Source organism: Vigna radiata, chromosome 5 (genome assembly GCF_000741045.1).
Source record: "Vigna radiata var. radiata cultivar VC1973A chromosome 5, Vradiata_ver6, whole genome shotgun sequence".
Classification (NCBI taxonomy): domain Eukaryota; kingdom Viridiplantae; phylum Streptophyta; class Magnoliopsida; order Fabales; family Fabaceae; genus Vigna; species Vigna radiata.
In genome coordinates, this window is record NC_028355.1 from 4,473,613 (window position 1) to 4,493,929 (window position 20,317).

A 20,317-nucleotide genomic window follows, 5' to 3' on the forward strand; every position below is an offset into this window, starting at 1 on the left:
GATTAATTTTGAGAGGTTAAAGGTTTCACGTTACAAGTTACATGTTACAAACAGTATATAGGTTACAGGTTGCAGGATACAAGTTCTAGGTTACAAGTTTGGAGGTCACAGGTTGCAGGTTTTAGGTTGCAGGTTAGAAGTTAGAGATTAATTCTGAGAGGTTAAAGGTTTCACGTAACAAGTTACATGTTACAAACAGGTTGCACATTTCACGTTGCAGGTTACATGTTACATGTTACATGTTACATGTTACAAGTTACAGGTTGGAGGTTGTAGGTTACAGGTTACATGTTATAGGTTACAGGTTACACGTTATAGGCTATAGGTTACAGGTTAGATGTTACAGGCTACAGGTTACACGTTACAGGTTACAGGTTACACGTTGCAGGTTACATGTTACATGTTACATGTTACAAGTTACAGGTTGGAGGTTGTAGGTTACAGGTTACATGTTATAGGTTACAGGTTATACGTTATAGGCTATAGGTTACAGGTTAGATGTTACAGGTTACACGTTACAGGTTACAGGTTACCGGTTACAGGTTACAGGTTACAAGTTGTAGGTGACAGGTTACAGGTTCCAGGTTGCAGGTTGCAGGTTGCAGGTTATAGGTTACAGGTTACAGGTTATAGGTTGCAGGTTAGAGGTTACAGGTTGCATGTTACAGGTTAGAGGTTGCAGGTTGGAGGTTGCAGGTTACAGGTTGCAAGTTGTAGGTTGCAGGTACAGGTTAATGGTTACAAATTGCAGGTTACAGGTTGCTGGTTACAGGTTACAGGTTGCAGGTTGCAGGTTACAGGTTACAGGTTAGAAGTTAGAGATTAATTTTGAGAGGTTAAAGGTTTCACGTTACAAGTTACATTTTACAAACAGTATATAGGTTACAGGTTGTAGGTTGCAGGTTGCAGGTTGCAGGTTACAGGTTACAGGTTACAGGTTACAGGTTACAGGTTATAGGTTACAGGTTACATGTTACAGGTTACAGATTATAGGTTTCAGAACAGATTACATGTTAGAAGTTACAGGTTACAGGTTATAGGTTGCATGTTACAAGTTACAGGTTACAGGTTGCAGGTTACATATTACAGGTTGCAAGTTACATTTATATTTGGTATAATAAAAAAAAAGTATTCCTAATACACACACTTATTAATTTTATTTGAGCTCTTTTAAGAATGATCAATTAAACACACATCTTTATTAATTTTCATGTGTTTTTAAAGTGGAAAATGAATATAAATTTATAGTTAACCTTAAAGGAAGATTTTCAACTTTTACCTTTTACTTTTAAAAAATTAATTTTTTATTATTTATTCAAAATTTATTATATATTAACGTTAAACTTCTCTCTAATAAATACATGTAATAATGATTAAAGATCAATTATGTGCTCAATTATATTAAACATTAGTGAAATTTAAATAAAACTAACCAAATTAAATTATCATAATAAAAGTGTAATTTTTTTTTACTACAAGTGAAATATATGAATATTTATCATAAGTAAACTATTTACTCAATTCTTTATTTTATTTTAAAATTATAAAAGAACTACTAAAAAAGAAACAAGAAAAAAAAAGATAAACATGGTTTTATTTCATCTTGTTAGGGATAGCTAATGATGAAAAGGAAAGTTGATCTCGTTAATTTCAAGCAAATCAGATTCAAGGCTCAAAATAGAGTTTCTTAATAACTAGCATCTTTATCGAGTTCCAACTTCCTAGCTGGCCGACATCCATGTTCTGGTATGTGATATCCCCTAATGAGGTGTTGTTATAGTTATACGAAGTGATGTTCCAACATTTCTTTCTGTCCCAGCTTCTTTTCTCGTATCGCTTAATTAAGAGTAAAAGTTTCCGAGAAAGTCAAAGATTTTCAGTATAATATAAATTTGTATACAAAGAAACTTCTCTTCCTTGCTTTCATCTTTCTTTTTCATTCCATTCCGCTCTTAACAGAACGACGACGAGAATAAAAGTTCAATTTTCATTTGTCTTTTATATTAATCTATGTCTCATAGAACCATCATATTAAAAACATTATCCAATTTTTGTTTCGAAAAAAATGTTTCTGTTCTTATAAAACACATGATTTGAGTTTTCATAATTTGGAGAAATTATTTGTAATCAAAATAAAACTTTTACTTTAACTCATGCCAGTTCTTTATTTTTTATTTTTCATTCTTTCTGCACTTTTATTTTAACTCTTTAACACTTTTTTTTTTCCGTGGAGTGTGGAACTAATTCCCAATATTTCACGCATAGCCATTTGCTTTTTAGGTTTATCCAAAGCTCATATACTTTACATGATTGCTTAACTCATGTTAATCAAAGATAGACTAAACTCTCCTATCAATCAATCTTATAACAATCTATGCTTCAATAATATCGAATTATATCTCACTTTTTTCTTTTTCTTTGTTGACTTTAGATACGTGACAAATGGAGAATGAATCTCACTAGATGATGTAATGAGTGCCCATATATAAAATGTAATGAGTAAGTCATAATAAGTATAGATAATGTTATATTTACAAAATTTAGATGACAAAATTAAATATATACAATTTTTAAATAGGTATATAATTGTTAGCAATTTATAACTTTCTTAATTTATATATATCATAGTTGTTATTATATTCTTAAAATAATGACATTGGGCAGGGAATGAATACATAACTATAAATAAAAAATTGAAGGAGGAAAATACAATGATACACTTTGTGAGACACCAAACTAACATAAATGACCTTTTCATATATGCCAAAATATAAAAAATAAAAAACCAACAAACTGATGGATATGACATAAAGGTCAACATGTTTGTGCCACTTCACACTAAGGTTGTCCTAAAGCAAAGGATTAATTAATTAATTAATTCATTACAAAATTTTGCATGATGGGACCCACCAACAGATTTTGTTTTTTTTTCTTCAAGAATTTAGAAATTAATTAGAGAGTGACAGAAACTAATTCCCCAGGGATATTGAATTGCATTGCATTGCAAATTTTTGTTTCAGACAACAAATTCGGCATTATCTGATCTTTTTCTCTTTTTCTTTTCTCCTTTTTTTTCATTTGTGGCGTTAGAAGGGTGTGGAAGAAAATCCAATACTTTTCCAGGGAGACGAAGGAACAACGTAACGTTAAGATGGTTTGGCTTTCTTCCATTGCTCGCATTTCAGACTTTCTCGCTCTCTCTTGGTGTTTGAATTTCCTTCACAAAGCTTGAACCTTTCCCCTGAATTTGTCACCCTGATAGGATTTTCGTTGTTACCGAATTCTGGGTCTTTTTCTCTCTCTCTCTCTCTCTCTCTCTCTCTCTTCAATCCCTTTCTGTGATAAAACCAAAGGGTAATTTCCTTCACCTTCAAATCTGAGTTGGGTTGTCCTTGTCCCCTCTCTGAGTTGGGATTTGTATCAGCAGAAACAAATCCTGATTTGGAGAGAAGGGTGGTGCATTTGTATTCCCTGAACCCGGCCCAGTTGATTCTTCAGTAATTTCAACTTTGAGGTTTTGAGCTTGTTTCCTCATAGTTGCTGCCACTGTTGTATATATAAAGCTGGTTATCTTGGTTATGTGATTCTTGTATCAACCTGACAGTTGTATCTTTTCCATTGTTTCCTTCTGCTATGTTCACAGGTTTTTGTGAAGCTCTTTCCTATTAAATTGTCTTTTCTTTGAGAAGGGCTTTGCGTTTGGTTTTAGATCTGTTATCTTGTGTGTGCATTGATTCATTGGAAAAGTAAAAAATAAAAAAAAAAAGCCTCTTTTTCTTATGTTGTTGAGTGGATTGAACTGTTGTGGACTAGGAGGAGTGGTATCTTTGATTAGTTTATTTACTGTTGGATTGTTGGGCTCAAAATGGGGAAGAAAAAGAAGCAGGTAGGAGAAACAAGTGAAGATAGAGGAGATCATAAGAAGACAGAAGATGAAAGCTCCAGATCATATGACAACGATACTTTGGGGTTTATATTAATGGCTCAAGATTTGAAGGATGAAGGGAACAAGCTGTTTCAGAAGCGGGATGTTGAGGGGGCTTTGGCAAAGTATGAGAAGGCCCTGAAATTGCTTCCAAGAAATCATCTTGATATTTCTTATTTGAGGAGTAACATGGCTGCCTGCTACATGCAGATGGGTCTTCGTGAGTATCCTAAAGCAATCAATGAATGCAATTTGGCTCTTGAAGCATCACCAAAATATAGTAAAGCTCTGATGAAGAGGGCAAGGTGCTATGAAGCTTTAAATAGGTTGGATTTTGCGCTGAGAGATGTTAGCACTGTTTTGAAGATAGAGCCAAATAATGTAATGGCATTGGAGGTCTCGGATAAGGTGAAGCATGCTCTTGAAGTTAAGGGATTAGTAGTAAACGATACGGAAATTGAGTTGCCTCCAGACTATGCTGGACCTCCTGATTTACGTCTGGAAAATGTCGACAAAGAAAAGATTCACAAGAAGAAGAAAAACAAAGAGAAGGTGAAGTCTACTGATAAAATTGAAGAAAAGAAAAGTGAGGAGAAATTAGATGAGAATAAAGCTGAGGACAGTCGGAAAGATAAAAAGGCTAAGAAATATAAAAAGAAGAAGGCCAAGGGAAAAGATGTTGAGAAAAAGGATGATGTTAAGGAAGTTATTGAAGAAAAAAGTAACGGTAGAAGTGACAATATACCTAAGAAAGCAGCAAAACTTGTTTTTGGCGAGGATATAAGATGGGCTGAATTACCAGTTAATTGCAGCCTCTTTCAGCTAAGGGAAATTATTTGTGATCGTTTCCCTAGACTAGGAGCAGTTCTTGTCAAATATAAGGACCAAGAGGGTGATCTGGTCACTATCACTTCTGATGAAGAATTAAGGTGGGCTGAAACAGGATCACAGGGTTCTGTTCGGCTGTACATAGTGGAAGTTAATCCAGAACATGATCCATTCTTTCTGAAGCTTAATGCAAAGAGTGGAGAAAAGGCCAGTATTGCTAATTCTCCTGTGAATGGATCTGTGGTGAAGGAAAAGGACATTATTTGCTCATCTTGCATCGAGGATTGGATAATTCAGTTTGCACAACTGTTCAAGAACCATGTTGGGTTGGAAGCTGACAGATATTTATATTTTCATGAATTTGGTATGAAGCTCTATTCAGAGGTTGTGGAGGAGACAATTATAAGTGAGGAAGCTCAAGGCCTGCTTGATGTTGCTGAAGGTAAGTTCCAAGAGATGGCAGCTCTAGCATTGTTCAATTGGGGAAATGTGCATATGTCCAGCGCAAGGAACAAAATTTATTTTACAGGAGATTCTTCTAAGGAGCATTTGCATGAACAAATCAGAAGTTTGTATGGATGGGCACACGAAGAATATGAAAAAGCTGGGGAGAAGTATGAAACAGCCATTGAAATTAAACCAGATTTGTATGAAGGCTTCTTGGCCCTAGGCCAACAGCTGTTTGAGCAAGCCAAGCTTTCTTGGAATTATGCACTCTGTTCTAAGGTAGATATATCAACATGGTCCTCCTCCACTGAGGTTCTTCAGCTTTACAACAGTGCTGAGGATAGTGTGGAGAAAGGAATGCTTATATGGGAAGAATTAGGAGAGCAGCAGTTGCTGGAAACTTCCAATCCGAAGGATATTTTATTACATTTGAAGGACATGGGATTGGACCGACTATTCAAAAATATGTCAGCACATGAAATCGCTACACAGGTGGCAGATACGAGGTCTCAAATGAATCTTCTGTGGGGTACCATACTGTATGAGCGCTCAATAGTGGAATTCATGTTAGGGCTACCGGGATGGAATGAAACTCTTGAAGTTGCAGCTGAGAAGTTTCAACTTGCTGGAACTTCTACAACAGATATATCTGTAATGTTGAAGAATCACTGTTCAAATAACTCGGTTGTAGACGGTACATTTTCTTTTCTAGTTAGAAAATTTATAGCTGAACAGATATGTATTCATATATACTTACAACTTTCCCAACAGGTATTGGATTCAACATTGAGGAAATAGTCCGACCATGGAATGAGATGTACAACGCTAAAAAGTTGCAGAAAGGTGTTCCATCATTCCGTTTGGAGCCCTTGTTTAGAAGAAGAATATCTAAAATATTCCATGCCTTTGAGCTTGTATGAGTTGCATCTTTTTCTGCAAGTTGTTGAGGAATAACAGAGCCAACATCCACATGGCTTGCTTCTGTGACCGAGATGCTAGTCATCATGAAGGTAACTGAGAGTCCTATGTTATTTCTTTTCTTTTAGTAGTATTAATTGTCACTGCTTATTAATCTACTCGTTTTGTTCTCTTTTGTGTACATGTCTGTGGAATGAGACTCTAGGTGCATCTTGCAAAAGGATCTTGTAGATTTGTGCATTGATAAGTAACTGTAGAATATTGGTGTTAAATTTAGCTGGCGAAAATTATTGTCTTTGTGATCATCGCAGTAAATTGAGAATTATGCTTGAACATTTTCTTTTTGACACTGTTTGGACATTTAATATCTGCCTTCTAATTCTGAAGGAAGTCTTGTCATTGATGATCAATATGCAATGTGTTGAAGTTTTGTAAATTTCTTGCTTATCTTTTAGAATCACTTCTGCAAGCTATTTTAAAATGAACAAGCTGCTCCGTATATACCCTTTCTTTATAGCATAAACATCTGTTGACCATATCCAAGGGGTTTTCATACGAAGTTACTGGGAAGGACTTCAATAGTTCAGTAACAACTTACGTCTTTATTATTTTTGAACTAATACACAAACCCCATTACTCAAAGGATTTTAGATTGCTATATCTTCACCAGAGGAAGATTGAATGTTATTTGGAATAAGTACTTTCACAAGAATAAAGCAGCGTTTAATAGAAATTAACTTCTGTCAGAACTAGGTTATAAATTTATAGCCCAAGGTCACTTCTTCTGTATGAATCTTTCAGAAATAATGTCAAAGAACTTGATATTCAGTTGAGTCAATTGTAGAGCAGACTGATTTAATGAAAATGGATTTGTTTATGTGATGACACCAAGCCTTTGCTTCATCAGAGGACAGTGTATTACCTTGAAGATTGGATGCAAAGACAATTGTTTTGAACATATATAGTTTGTGTTGTAAATTTTACGTTAAGAGAAATAGCAAACTTTTGGAATCATCTGAATATTTTGTACATAGCAATATATGCAGGCAATTGGAGAGAAAGTAAAGGAATCCTAGATCAGAAATTTTGACTATGGTGAAATACATTATGAATTTATGGACCTAATAATCTGACATTAGCAGTTTAATAATATTGTGATTACATACTAATATATTAACGTGTACATGCACCAACAATTTTCATTTTTTATTTGTGAGGCATCGTAGGTAATTTGGTGATTATTCTTTCCCACACTTAGTCTGGAAATAGATGATAAAGGTATTATGACTACAATACAATCGGGCATTTCAAGGCTTGGACTCAAGATTTTTATTTTTATAATTTGCTTTTCTGTAAATTTTCTTCCATCAAGTTATACTTAATCAAGTTTACATTATCTTATAAATTACTTCTACAATTTAAACGATTGTATTTATACCTTGAATATTTGTTTTGTTTGCTGTTTTGTTGCTAGGCGGCAACCATGCATGTTTTATTTTACTTGAACTTTGTATGGAAATAAAAAATTATTTTATTGATAATAATTGTACCAATTACGTTCTTGTCATCTCTATTTATAATAATCAAATTCTTAAAAATAAAGAGATAAAAGTATGCTGAGATAAATGGAAAGATTCTACATATGTTTCTTTATAATCACTATGGATACACTGAGGATATTTTTATTTTAATAATCTGCTATTTACAACACTTCTCTTCAAGTTGATAAATGATATCAATCATTTTGAACTTTGCTACAAGATTAGGGAATTTGTCCTGGGGAAGACCTTTTGTGAACATGTTTGTTATTTGAGGTCTTGTATGGACATGGGTTGTGACCACAAAACCTTTGTCAAGATTATCTTTGATAAAATGACTGCCAATTTCAATATATTTGGTTCAATCATGTACTGGATTAATGACAATGCTTTTGCTAACTTGTTATCACAATACAATTAATGTCAAACCTTTATTTTTATCTTGTCTAATATAATTTTTATAGCCTTTTGCATACACCTTGAGTAAGGACTTGAAATTCAACTTCTACAGTAGAACATTATATCCGTTTTTTTTGCTTTTCTAGGTCACCAAACTTTCTCCAAGAAACACATAATACCTAGAAGTACATTTTCAAACTTGCATAGGTTGCATCGATATATATCTTTAGGGTCAAAGGTCAAAGTGTTTTTTTTCCCAAGCAATAACCCTTTTCTTGGGTTTGACTTCAACTATTGAAGAATTTTTGTTAGCTACTTGCATGCATGTTTCTCGTGGATCTTGTATAAATTGATTTATCACACTAACTGTATAAACAAACTTGTATAGAAATAAAGAATATTTATATATTAGGAACTTTTTATTCTCATATCATATCTTTATTATTAAAGAATATCAAATCTCCTCTCTACCTATTGAATTGCTTCCTTTTTCCCAATATAAATAAAGTTCCTGAGTTGTCTGTGTTGTTTCAGAAACACAGTTTTAGCTATATGTTTCTTTCTTTCCTAGATTTTAACATGGTATCTAAAGTTTTTTTTTTTTTTCAAAATTGTGTTTCCCTGATAGACCCACTATCTCTAGAGGATTTTCTTCTAAAGCTCTTTGAAGAAAGACATTCTTCACATCCAGTTGGGATAATTTCCAGCCAAAATCAACTGGTAGTGTAAGAACAACTCGAACTACATTTATCTTAGCTAAAGGATAAAATGTCTCCTTGTGGTCAATGTCATAAATTTGAGCGTATCTCTTTGCAACCAATATGACTATATATCTGTCTATTATCCTATCTGCCTTCTATTTGAATGTAAATATCCTTCTGCACCTTACAATTTCTTGGTTTGTCAACAATCTCCCGTGTTAAGTGTCTTTTCAATGCATTCTTCTTCCCTCTCATGGCTTGAGTCCAATGTTCACTTTTCATGGTTTTTTTAGGGCTAGGAATTTTCGTTACCTCAATGACACTAATAAAAATTCAATGTTTATCAAAAAGATTGTTAGATTAAACATATCGAGAAATAAGATGTTTAAAATATGATTTTTTTTCCTTTTTCTCAATGCAATTGGTAAATTCTCTGATACTTACCTCCTTACTTTTATCTCTAGGGATCCTCACCTGTAAGTTAGACAACTCTTAAAGTGGTTGCTTCTTTGATAATCAAAGTAGTTTATAACCACAAAAACTCGACAAGGTAGACTTGGCATGAGGGAGGAGAGGGAACAAAAGATAATAAAGACTCAATACCATTAATGTCATTTAGTACGGGAGTGGATAACAATTCTTCCTTTTTGCACCCTTGCTTTGTTGTGGAGTGTTTACATATGTTAGTTCACAAACAATACTATTATAAGACAAAGGTTTGTAGAATTTACGATTCACATAATTAGTACCATTATCATATCTAATTCTTTTGACATTTTTTCCATGTTGATTTTGGACAATACGGAACTAGATAACAAAGATATGAAAGACCTCAAATTTACTCTCATAATCTATAATCATGTAATGAATACAATCATCAATAAAAGTAATCAATCATTTTGATAAAAAGATATGTTCTAAAATAGTTCTCCAAACATCAAGATGAACTAAGACAAATATAACTCTTTTTATCACATGTGGGATAGGATGCATGGTGATGCTTTAACAATTGACAAATATCACATTTAAAAGACTTAATAGACTCTTCAGTAAATAGATGAAGGAAGAATGATTTGATAAGGTTGAATGAGAAATGCCCAAGTCTTCTATAATAAAGCCATATTTGGAAACTCGTCCGTGTTTTTGATGTTGCTTGCTGCATTGTGACCTTTATTTTGTTTTGGTCCTTGATTCCAACAGATACAACCCAGTCTAGTCCTTTTAGCAATCGAATTCATCTTTCTTGTGGCAAGGTTCTGAAATACAAGAGAAAAAAGGTTACTAAATAGTTCAAATTTTTTGTAAGTTTATGCACAAATATAAGACTACTATTGGTCAGTTGTTGGACATATTAAACATCCTTTAATACATTAGTTATTTTGAAGTTATATTTCCAGATCTGCATTAGTACACTATCACCATCTGTGACTAAAATGAGTTGTTTTCTAGTCATGTGATCAGTTGCTCTTGAATCAAGAATCCAAACACCTTAAGACATAAGACCAATGTATTGAATGTACTGTTACCTTTTATGGACAATGTGTATGATCTAAGGGACTTTTAGTCATTCATTCAATCATTGTGCTCAAACACAAAAGTTCTTCCTTACAAGCTTTCATCCATTAATTAATCCAGAATGTTAAACCTTCTTTCCGGATTTGAATTACGTAACCCGGAGTTCACATATGGATGTCTGCATTTGTTACAGAAAGGTTAATCCAGAATGATAGATTTATGTTTCAGATTACCTGATCCAAGTTTAAAAGGGATTTAGGTTTTGAGATGGTTGAGATGCAGAAACAAATAGCCCTTTTTGTGTGCTATGTTACTACTCAATTGACATGGTTTTCCATGCAACCTTTAGCTATGTGCATGATTGATACTGTTTGCTGCTGTTAACTTCTTTTCTTTGCCCTCTTTGTTCATAAAGTATGGATTATATTTTATCATCTTTGTTGGCTTATTTTTCAGGTTTCTTTGCCTACTATCTGTAGTCAACACTGTAGTTATAGAAAGAAACTATCTTTCACAAGAATTTAAAAGTTTGGGAGATTCTTGACAGGTGGGGAAGATGGAGTAGCAGAAATTACCTTTTAGTTACTTTCTGCCTTTGCTCAGATTGCCTTCCCTTTATGCTTTAGATTTATAGTGGCCGGTAGGAAATTAAAGTTATACTGAAAGAAAGTTGGAGAGATTTGTTGTTTGTTTTCTTGTTTCTCTTGTTCAATAGTTTATCATATGTAATGTAACTACTTGTTGAATTAGTATTTCTGACTACATGAGGTTTCCTTGTACTAAATTATTCAACTTGCTGCACATTCTGCTTATAAAGTTAAAGGGAAAAGGCATTTTAAATTTGTTTGAAAGGAAAGAGTAGCAGATTTTACTTCTTATAACTTCATAATTCAGTCACAAAAAAATCAGTAGAAGATGAAGACATTACATAATGACTTTATATTAATGGAACAAGAGATGTAAGCATCACAACATCATTTCAAAATATTAGATTTGTAGTATTTTCAGAAAATGAAGAATTGCAAAGTATAATATTACTTACGTATAGAAAGTTCCTAGTGTTATTTGTTTTTCTTTAATTATTAAACATAATAAAAAGTTTCGCAAATTTCTTAAAATTTGTAATATGAAAAATAACTCATGTCATCTTCTATAAATATAAAGAAAATACTAGTAAAGTTATTCTCTTATTGATATTTTTTTTTACAAGTGTCTTAATTATTAAAATCTTGTATAATGAGTGTATTTAATAGTTTATTTCAAAAGTTTAAAAAATATATATTTATTACCTATAAAATTTATTTCATTATCCATCTTTTTTTGTGACAAGTGTCTTAAAAATAAGTAGGTTGGTTAGTCATTTGACATTCATAATTTACTTTTTTTTGTTCATATTTATTTTATTATCACATGTAAAAAAAATATTTTACTCCTTTATTCATTTATTTTTATTTTAAATTGATTTTTCCTAAAAATAGAAAAATGGAAATGTGTTACAAGAAATTATAAAAAAAAAATCAACATAGATATGCACTTAGACACATTTTAATCGTCACTATAATTTTTTCTCTAATGTATTTTTAATGTATTTGTAATTAAAAAAATAACTTAATATTTGAAGTATTATTTCTTTTTTTTCTATACTAATTTTTAAATCTCACCGTATGTAATGTAATTATTATATACGTTTTTTAATTCAAATTCCGTAAAAGGAGTTACGTACAGATTTTATATACGAATTATCCGTATATTGGCGGGAAAGTTACCTACGTGCTCTCGTGCTCTCGAACCTTGTCGAACCTAACTCCATCCTTCAGTTCATCTTTCCTCCCGAACCTTTACTCCATCTCTCTGTCGAGCCCTAACTGCACTTCTTTTTTTTGGAACCGTCACTGGACCTCTCTCGAGCCCTACCTCCAGCGCTGTTCTCTCGAACTGTCATCTGTTCGAAGGTTTTTTCTCACCTTGTCTCCAACACCAAAGAATCTCGTTGACGAAACAATCTCAGTCACCAAACAGTTTCGTTCGGCCTCCGTGGTTCTGTGTGAGTCTTCGTTGCGCTGTTGGTTAGGTTGACGTTGAGACCTTCATCTGGTAAGTGATACTTCTTTTCCTTCATTTTCGTTGTAATCTGTGTGGGTCAAACACGCGAACCCTAATGTGTGTTATTTTTTTTTTTAAGTGGCCCATTTTTGGTTCGGCTGGCAAGACGTGGTGGATTGTGACCAAGCATCGATTGAGGCTACTGTGTTGTGGTTAAGGTGAGACAAATTACACTTGGTGGTGCGAAGAGCCTAAGTGAAGGAGACAGAGAAAAAGGTTTTTTTAATTTCCTCTTTTGCTTGGTTTGCTAGGGTTTTATATGGTATTGGTCTTGTATCCTTTTCCTTATTCCTTATTCCTATTCTAATTCTAATGCATTTATCATATCAGATTGATTCCTTAGACACTTTGGCATTACTTGGTGACCGTCAACGCTTTGCCACCTCTGTTGAATGGCTTGGTAAAAATCTTCGCTTTGATATAGTGAGTATTTACCCCATCCAATCAAACGCCATCTTTATTTTTTTAGGCAAATGCTAACAGATGCCATTGCCCTTAACGAGAAAGTTTTCATATAATGTATTTTTTTTGCTCATGATTTATTCCAATTTTGGTTGGGCTGCAGAATAAAACTGTTTGTGTTTGAGACCACTATCAGGGTTCTCGGAGGATTACTTTCGGCTCATCTTATTGCCTCTGATTGTGCTACGGTTAGTGCGTCAATTTTTGTACAATACACATGACTGCATTTACAATTCATGCTTATCTTACATTTTGTAAAATTTTAAAAGTTAATGGTATGGACACCTTAGGTTGATGTTGTTCTCAGTTGGATGTCGTTGATAGGAACCTTCTATAGAAGGATCAGACGAGGTTATGCCTTTGCTTTCTCATTGGTTTGTTTATAGATTTGACTCACGATTGAGAATATATTTATAGATTTCTATGTAGCTTCCCCATTTGATGGGAATAGGCTTGATTGTCCTGCATTCTGATTTCGCATCTCATGTCATGACTCATTTTTCCTACTAATTCATATTATAATATATTTGTACATATCACTATATCTTCAACTATTAATGTTCACATATGTTGTCTGCAGGGCATGAAAGTTCCATCATATGATAATCAGTTACTAAACTTAGCTGAAGATCTTGCCAGGAGATTGTTACCTGCATTTGATACTCCAACAGGTATTACTCAATCATAGACAATTATGCTTGTCTTTTAGTAACTTTTCTCTCATAATCATCTTTCTCAATACAGAAAAGGATTGTATTGCATGTTTTTAGAATTTTAGATATATTCTTTTAAGATCTCACTCTTGATGGAATTTTATACCACCATACCAGTGTTAACAATAGTGGATTATGGGAAATGGCAGAAAGCCATTAACCTGCCATACCATTTTGAGAATAGTGTTGCAGGCAATTAGTAGAAGTTGGTTAGAAGTTGAAATTTATGGTATAATATCAGCTATATATATGTAAGAAAAATTATATTGTATGCAAATAAAAGTAGAATGCATAAAATTTGGCGTAATTTTAACTTAAAAGTTTATTTGAATAGTATTTTGGTGTTGTTGTTCTCCTCTTAAAGTAACCTTAGCACCCTGATGCCTGAAAGTCATGGTTATTTGAGCACAATTCCATAAATCTCGCCTAAAGTTTTAAATCATTGCATCACCAAAATAACTCCAAAATTAGTACTTGGTAGGACAAGAAATCAGCCTGGAATGAATTGTTGTTGAATCTCCATTGTACTTGCGGACATTTTCTTGTTATTCTGAGCTGCTTATCCAATGTCACTATGACAGAAAACTCTGATAAAAGTTGTTTTCAAGCCCAGGGATTTCATCCATTTTTCACTAATAAAATTATGTGTTCTTCCAGTGTCTATAAAAAAATGGCAGCTCTTGTTTCTTGATTATCCCAGTTAACTGCAAGGTGTTCCCGCCTGTAACTCCTTGTAACGCATGTAGAGAAACATGCACTTGCAAATCATCTTTTACACCAAGACTTTGTTCTACCAAGGCAGTTCCTTATCAGAATCAGAATTGACCATATCTTGCATCTGATCTTGGGAAGAAAAAATGGCATTTAATTTGCCCCAAACCTTACATTTTAACCTTGATTCTTTTCCCAATTATCTTTACAACCCTTTTGGAAATTCTTTGACTCACCTCTTTCCTAGAAACTCATCCAGAACCAGTAGTCTTATAATCAGTCCCATTATTATAGTTGTGAGAATTCGGTGTAGAGTTTGCTGTAGAGTAGTTATAGGTGGAGTTTTATTGTATTGAGCCGATGTTGACCAAGGTCTGATAGATCTAAATTGGTCATCATAATTAATGGTAGACGTTCCATGAATCTTTTAGGTCAGTTCTTGAAGCACTTCCTTGCCAACCTGACAGCTTCTTGAATTGAAGAAGTTCTATGTAGGTGCATAGATTTTCTTCTTTTCTGGTATTGGAATACCAATCACATCACATGTTCTGTTTCTTCTAGTTCTTAACTTGTCTTATTTTCGCAGTGGTGAATTAAATGTTAGCAAGGGTTGCACAAGGTGATCTTTATGATCAGACAAGAATCCAAAAACTAATGATAATACACACACACACACAAATATCAACAAGTCTTCACATTGTGATAAGAATTACACAGCTAAAGAGAACCTATCAAATATCCTATACAATCTCTGTATAAAAAAAAAAAAACAAAGAATGATCTTCTGTTGTATTTTATTTTGAATCTATCATTTGAATGACGATGGAAATGTACATTGCTTGAAATCATAGGTAAACGTATTTAGGGAATAATGGTACACCTCCCAGTAGAGAGAAGTGCTTGAAATTATGTGTAGTAGAAACTGGGTGCCCAGAACTCTCATGGTTACCCTGAAAAGAAAGGCACTTGAAGTGTTCCAAAGGGGTCAAAATTGCACATCCTATTGAAAGTAGCACTTTCTTCCTTTCTAAATAGCCTTAGCCTTCATGCCACAAACTTTGGTACTACTTTTAGATCAGGAATTAGCATGTGAGTCATTGCACATAAACTATAATTAGTATATTCCCAGAGAGGTCTATATTACATCATTGTAGTGTATAATGTTTTATTATAGAATCAACATATTCCCTTTTGTATATCATTATCTTTACTCCTTTCCATCCTCTCTCTTTCTCCTTTCCTTTCAATATTAATTGTGTATCATTTCTTGCACATAGATTCTTGATTTTCGTTTATGAATTTTGACAAAATTGATGACCTTTTTAAAATATTTAATATTAGTCTCTTTTCCACTTCTTTTTGACAGTAAAAAATGTCAAAAGAAGTATTTGGTAAAATTAGGAAACTATGTTTCTTATGTTTTCTTATTTTTGTAAATTTATTAAGCATCATTTTTCTATTTTTTTTCCTCTATATTTCCCACAAAATCATTTCATATAGAAAAATACAATTTAACTTTTCTATATTAATGTATAAGGTCTACTACAATAAAAATGTCATATTATTCTTATTAAATGAAATGAATTCTAAGAAAAATGCCATAACACGATTTAATTGTAAGAAATTATATAAAATTTTGATAAATGTTTTTGACCCAGCAAACATATTTAGTTATTTTCCGAAATCATAGTTTCTAGATTTATTATTTCAATAATTATAATTTTCAAGTATGAAGGAATTTCTCTCATTAAATTTCTTCCAAACATATAAAATTAGAAACTTAAAATATCATATGTTTTATTGTTGCTGTCAGTTTAGGGAGATATATCCTATCAATATATTTAATTCAGATAATTGTAAGATCCTTTCATAAACATGCAAATTAAAGTATGATGTTTGGACAGTTTTGTGGTAGTCAACTTACTAATTCAAGTTGGTCTTATCTCTTTGTAGTTGCACTTTGAAGGTTGGTACCTACAATCTAGTATACAAGAAGCTTCTTTTGACAATCAACCAAAGCTTGCAGTAAGACCTCAAGTCAATAAATAATTGCACTCTTGCTAACCTATGCTTATACAACTGTACATAAATTGTTGTGCTGTAATAGAATTCTTCCAAACTATTATATCATTTGCATGTTATGTACTCTCCTAATTGGGTTTTTTTAGTTGTTTAACTATTTGTTTGAAGTGTGATTGTACAAAGATTTTGGAAGAAAGAGTTGTGAAGGTTCACCTCTACAAAAATGGTTTCAAGCCTAATTATTCCATTTGGACAGATCATGGTGAAAGAATGCTAGAAGATGATGTACATAATGATGTAACTTGGATGGGTGTAGAGACATAAGGTGAAGCAAATAACCAATTTATGACGATGGAAAACATAGTGCATGATGCTCTTATGCAACACGAGTTGTGCCAAACATCTAATTCAGATAAGATAGAAGAGGCTCCAAATGAAGAAACTCAAAGATTTTATAATCTTTTGTTGGATGCAAATAAGCCGTTGTATGAAGGAGCATCAGAGTCAAAATTATCAATATGTGTCAAGCTATTAGCTAGCAAGTCCAAATGGAATATTCCTAACCAATGCATAGATTTTTTTGCAAAAATGCTTATGGATGTAACACCCATCAACTCAGGTTTGCCCAAAACTTACTCCGATGCAAAAAAGTGTTTGTCAAGGTTGGGATTACAATCGCAGAGGATTGATTGTTGCGTGGATGGTTGCATGCTCTTTTATGATAATGATTATGGTAAGAACGATGGTGCGTTGCTTGAATGCAAATTTTGTGGAAAGGCAAGATATCAACCACGTAAGACGGGGGCAAGTACTAAAAAACAAGTTCCTGTAAAATCAATGTTCTATTTGCCATTAATTCCGAGACTACATAGAATGTATGCCTCAACACAAGTTGCAGGACAAATGACATGGCACTATCAGAACAGGTCGACAAATGGTGATTTGTGTCATCCATGCGATGGAGAGGCATGGAAGCACTTTGATAGAGTATATCCTGACTTTGCCAACGAGCCACGCAATGTACGACTCGGTTTATGCTCTGACGGTTTTAACCCATATGTACAAGCATCAAATATACCTTATTCATGTTGGCCAGTAATTGTGACCCCGTACAATCTTCCTCCGGAAATCTGCATGTCTGAACCTTACATGTTTTTGACTTGTCTCATTCCAGGGCCATTCAATCCAAAGGTTGCCATAGATGTGTACTTGGAGCCCTTGATAGACGAATTGAAGAAGTTGTGGATTGGTGTCATGACATATGATATTTCAAGGAGACAAAACTTTATGATGAGGGCCATGCTCATGTGGACAATTAATGACTTTCCTGCTTATGGTATGTTGTCTGGTTGGAGTACTCATGGTAAATTGGCCTGTCCACACTGTATGGAGCATACAAAGGCCTTTAGATTATATCATGGGCAAAAAAATTCATGGTTTGACTCCCATCGGAGGTTTTTACCAAATGAACATCCATTTAGGAGGAATAGGAAAGCTTTCAAGAAGGGGGAAGTGGACATGGAAGAGGCACCACCCAAACCTTCGCCATTAGAGGTTTGGAATAAAGTGAGGGCTTATCCTAAAGTAACTGAAAGTGGTGTAGAAACAATAAATGGATACAGTGAGTGGCATAATTGGACGAAAAGAAGCATCTTTTGGGATCTACCGTATTGGAAGGATAATTTGTTACGACATAATCTCGACTTCATGCATATTGAAAAGAATTTCTTTGATAACATTTTTAATACTGTGATGAATGTCAGTGGGAAAACAAAAGACGATGAAAAGGCTCGAATGGATATAAGTTTGTATTGTAGACGAAAAGACTTGGAGCTCAAAAGTCATAGTAATGGAAATATATACAAGCCAAAAGCTAATTATACACTTTCAATAGACCAATCAAAACAGGTCTATCATTGGTTGAAAGATCTCAGGATGCCTGACGAATATTTTTCTAACTTATCGAGGTGTGTTGATGTGAATAAAGGGAAGTTGATTGGGATGAAAAACCATGATTGTCACGTGTTCATGGAATGCTTACTTCCTATAGCATTTAGTGCTTTACCAACTCATGTTCTCAATCCCATTACAGAGATAAGTCATTTTTTCAGAGATTTGTGTTGTACGACATTGAACGACGACGACCTTAAGAAGATGGAAGAAAACATTCCATTCATTCTCTGCAAGATGGAAAGAATATTCCCCCCTTCATTCTCTGATTCTATGGAACATCTTCCTGTCCACCTTCCCTACGAGGCAAGACTTGGTGGACCAGTCCAATATAGGTGGATGTACCCATTTGAAAGGTGAGAAATGACGTCTTTGTCTCAATTTTTTTTAGCATATTTTAAATCCTAACAAACCACTTTCATTAACGTAGGTTCATGGGATATGCTAAGCGTTCATTTAAGAATAAAGCTAGGGTTGAAGAATCTATTTGTGCATCATACTTGCACAGGGAGACTACTCATTTTTGTTCCCACTATTTCAAGAATTTTATGTTGACACCACAAAGCAGTAGAAATGAAGTTGAAACTGAAGTTGAAAGTCTTCCAACAACATTATCAGTGTTTGACGAACCTGGCCGTCATTCTGGGAGGGAGTCAATTCATTGGTTAACTAATGAAGAATTGACCTCAGCTCATGTTCATATTTTGATCAATTGTGATGAAGTTCAACCTTACTTCGAGTAAGCTTCCTCAATAAATTTTCTTTTTCCATAATACTTCATTTTATTTTTGAAATTGTAGTTGACCCAATATTGTCATACTTGTGGACAGCTCCTTCTTACAATTCTACCAACTTTCTGAGTCAAATTCTTCAACATATATACATACAAATTTCCCAATGTGGTTCAGGGAACAAGTACGCCTCATTAAAATCTTCCTTAATCATTAAATTCAATAATTAATGAATAGCTTCATATGTTTTATTCTTATAGGTTCATAAAGATTCTTTAAGTGTAAAGAACCAACATCTTAGAGATTTATCACTTGGTCCTTTAAGGTGTGTAAAGGAATGGCACACCTTCTTTGTGAATGGGTACAAATACCATACTCATGCATGGAGTCAAGACAAGAGAACAATCAATAGTGGGGTTCAAATGAAAGGGCTTACAGAAGGAGGTCAGGATGATTTCTATGGTGTGATTAAACACATGTATGAGCTTGAGTACAATTCTTCAACTACTGAAAAGAAAATTGTATTATTTTATTGTGATTGGTTTGATCCATCAAGATTAGGTACTAGGGTTGATTCAAAATATGGCATTGTGGATATTCGAATGGATACAAGATATGAGCGGGTTGGTCCTTTTGTAATGGCACATACTGTAGAACAAGTTTATTATGTACCATATCCTGCAACATGCACGGATAAAGAGGGTTGGTGTGTTGTAATAAAGACCAAGCCAAGAGATTGTATAGATTCTAATGATGTACAATCCGAAATGCCATACCAAGTGGATGAAATGTCACAAGTTAATAACGTCATTGAAGTTGAACAAGTTACCCGTTTGCAAGATATAGAAGGTGAGGTTGAAGAAGTGGACACCATGAATATTTCATCGTTTCAAGGGCATATGGATGAAGAAACAACTGAATCGGAAGAATGCAATGAAGACGAAGAGAGTGAAGATGATGATGAAGATGAATTTGATAGTGCTAGCACTGAATAGATTTAGACAGGGTTGATGTATTTGTGTGTCGAAGTTGGAAAGAATTGTGTATTTAGTTGATAGTACAATAGTCTAACTTACTTGTGATCTCTGAGTTAGATTTTCATTAGGGATTTTTTGAGATATTCATCCAGCTATGAGATAGTACATTATTCTGCTGCACATGGTAACTTATCACTGCTGATCAAGCCATGTAAAAATATACTTATGTCTGCTCTGGTCTTGTTTGAATGTTATAGGTAAATAATGTGATTGTATGTGTTGGATGCAAAGTTAAATGGGTTGAATAATGCTAATGTAGAGTGTTGTGGTTGGTATCAAACATTATTGTTTGCTGCCAATATAGGAACGATATACTA

At 33.7% G+C, this 20,317-nt stretch overlaps 2 protein-coding genes across 4 annotated transcripts; both read left to right on the top strand.

The window, feature by feature from the left end:
- The first annotated feature begins 2,981 nt into the window (after window positions 1-2,981).
- On the top strand, window positions 2,982-11,122 carry LOC106762561 (protein PHOX1). Of its 2 annotated transcripts, XM_022780498.1 has the most exons (4): window positions 2,982-3,514; window positions 3,644-5,894; window positions 5,972-6,210; window positions 10,728-11,122. In XM_022780498.1, the coding sequence occupies exons 2-3, from the start codon at window positions 3,866-3,868 to the stop codon at window positions 6,118-6,120; spliced, it is 2,178 nt and encodes a 725-aa protein (XP_022636219.1). In that variant the 5' UTR covers window positions 2,982-3,514; window positions 3,644-3,865; the 3' UTR covers window positions 6,121-6,210; window positions 10,728-11,122. The 2 variants fall into 2 exon arrangements, with proteins under 2 accessions (XP_022636219.1, XP_014502025.1); XM_014646539.2 differs by having other exon boundaries at window positions 2,982-5,894.
- An 878-nt stretch (window positions 11,123-12,000) lies between these two features.
- Window positions 12,001-20,091, top strand: LOC106759695. Of its 2 annotated transcripts, none has more exons than XM_014643001.2 (10): window positions 12,001-12,365; window positions 12,454-12,590; window positions 12,705-12,797; window positions 12,940-13,024; window positions 13,417-13,507; window positions 16,214-16,285; window positions 16,539-18,588; window positions 18,663-18,971; window positions 19,063-19,147; window positions 19,224-20,091. In XM_014643001.2, exons 7-10 carry the CDS (start codon window positions 16,628-16,630, stop codon window positions 19,956-19,958), a joined length of 3,090 nt encoding a protein of 1,029 aa, XP_014498487.1. In that variant the 5' UTR covers window positions 12,001-12,365; window positions 12,454-12,590; window positions 12,705-12,797; window positions 12,940-13,024; window positions 13,417-13,507; window positions 16,214-16,285; window positions 16,539-16,627; the 3' UTR covers window positions 19,959-20,091. The 2 variants fall into 2 exon arrangements, with proteins under 2 accessions (XP_014498487.1, XP_022636220.1); XM_022780499.1 differs by having other exon boundaries at window positions 12,454-12,532.
- Window positions 20,092-20,317: the final 226 nt, after the last annotated feature.

Bases quoted from the DNA above. Each gene is read 5' to 3' on its own strand.
- LOC106762561 (XM_014646539.2), top strand. From the start codon at position 3,866: ATGGGGAAGAAAAAGAAGCAGGTAGGAGAAACAAGTGAAGATAGAGGA. The intron at 5,895-5,971 runs GTACATTTTCTT...CTTTCCCAACAG, and splicing joins AAATAACTCGGTTGTAGACG to GTATTGGATTCAACATTGAG.
- LOC106759695 (XM_014643001.2), top strand. From the start codon at position 16,628: ATGACGATGGAAAACATAGTGCATGATGCTCTTATGCAACACGAGTTG. The intron at 18,589-18,662 runs GTGAGAAATGAC...TCATTAACGTAG, and splicing joins TGGATGTACCCATTTGAAAG to GTTCATGGGATATGCTAAGC. The intron at 18,972-19,062 runs GTAAGCTTCCTC...ACTTGTGGACAG, and splicing joins GAAGTTCAACCTTACTTCGA to CTCCTTCTTACAATTCTACC.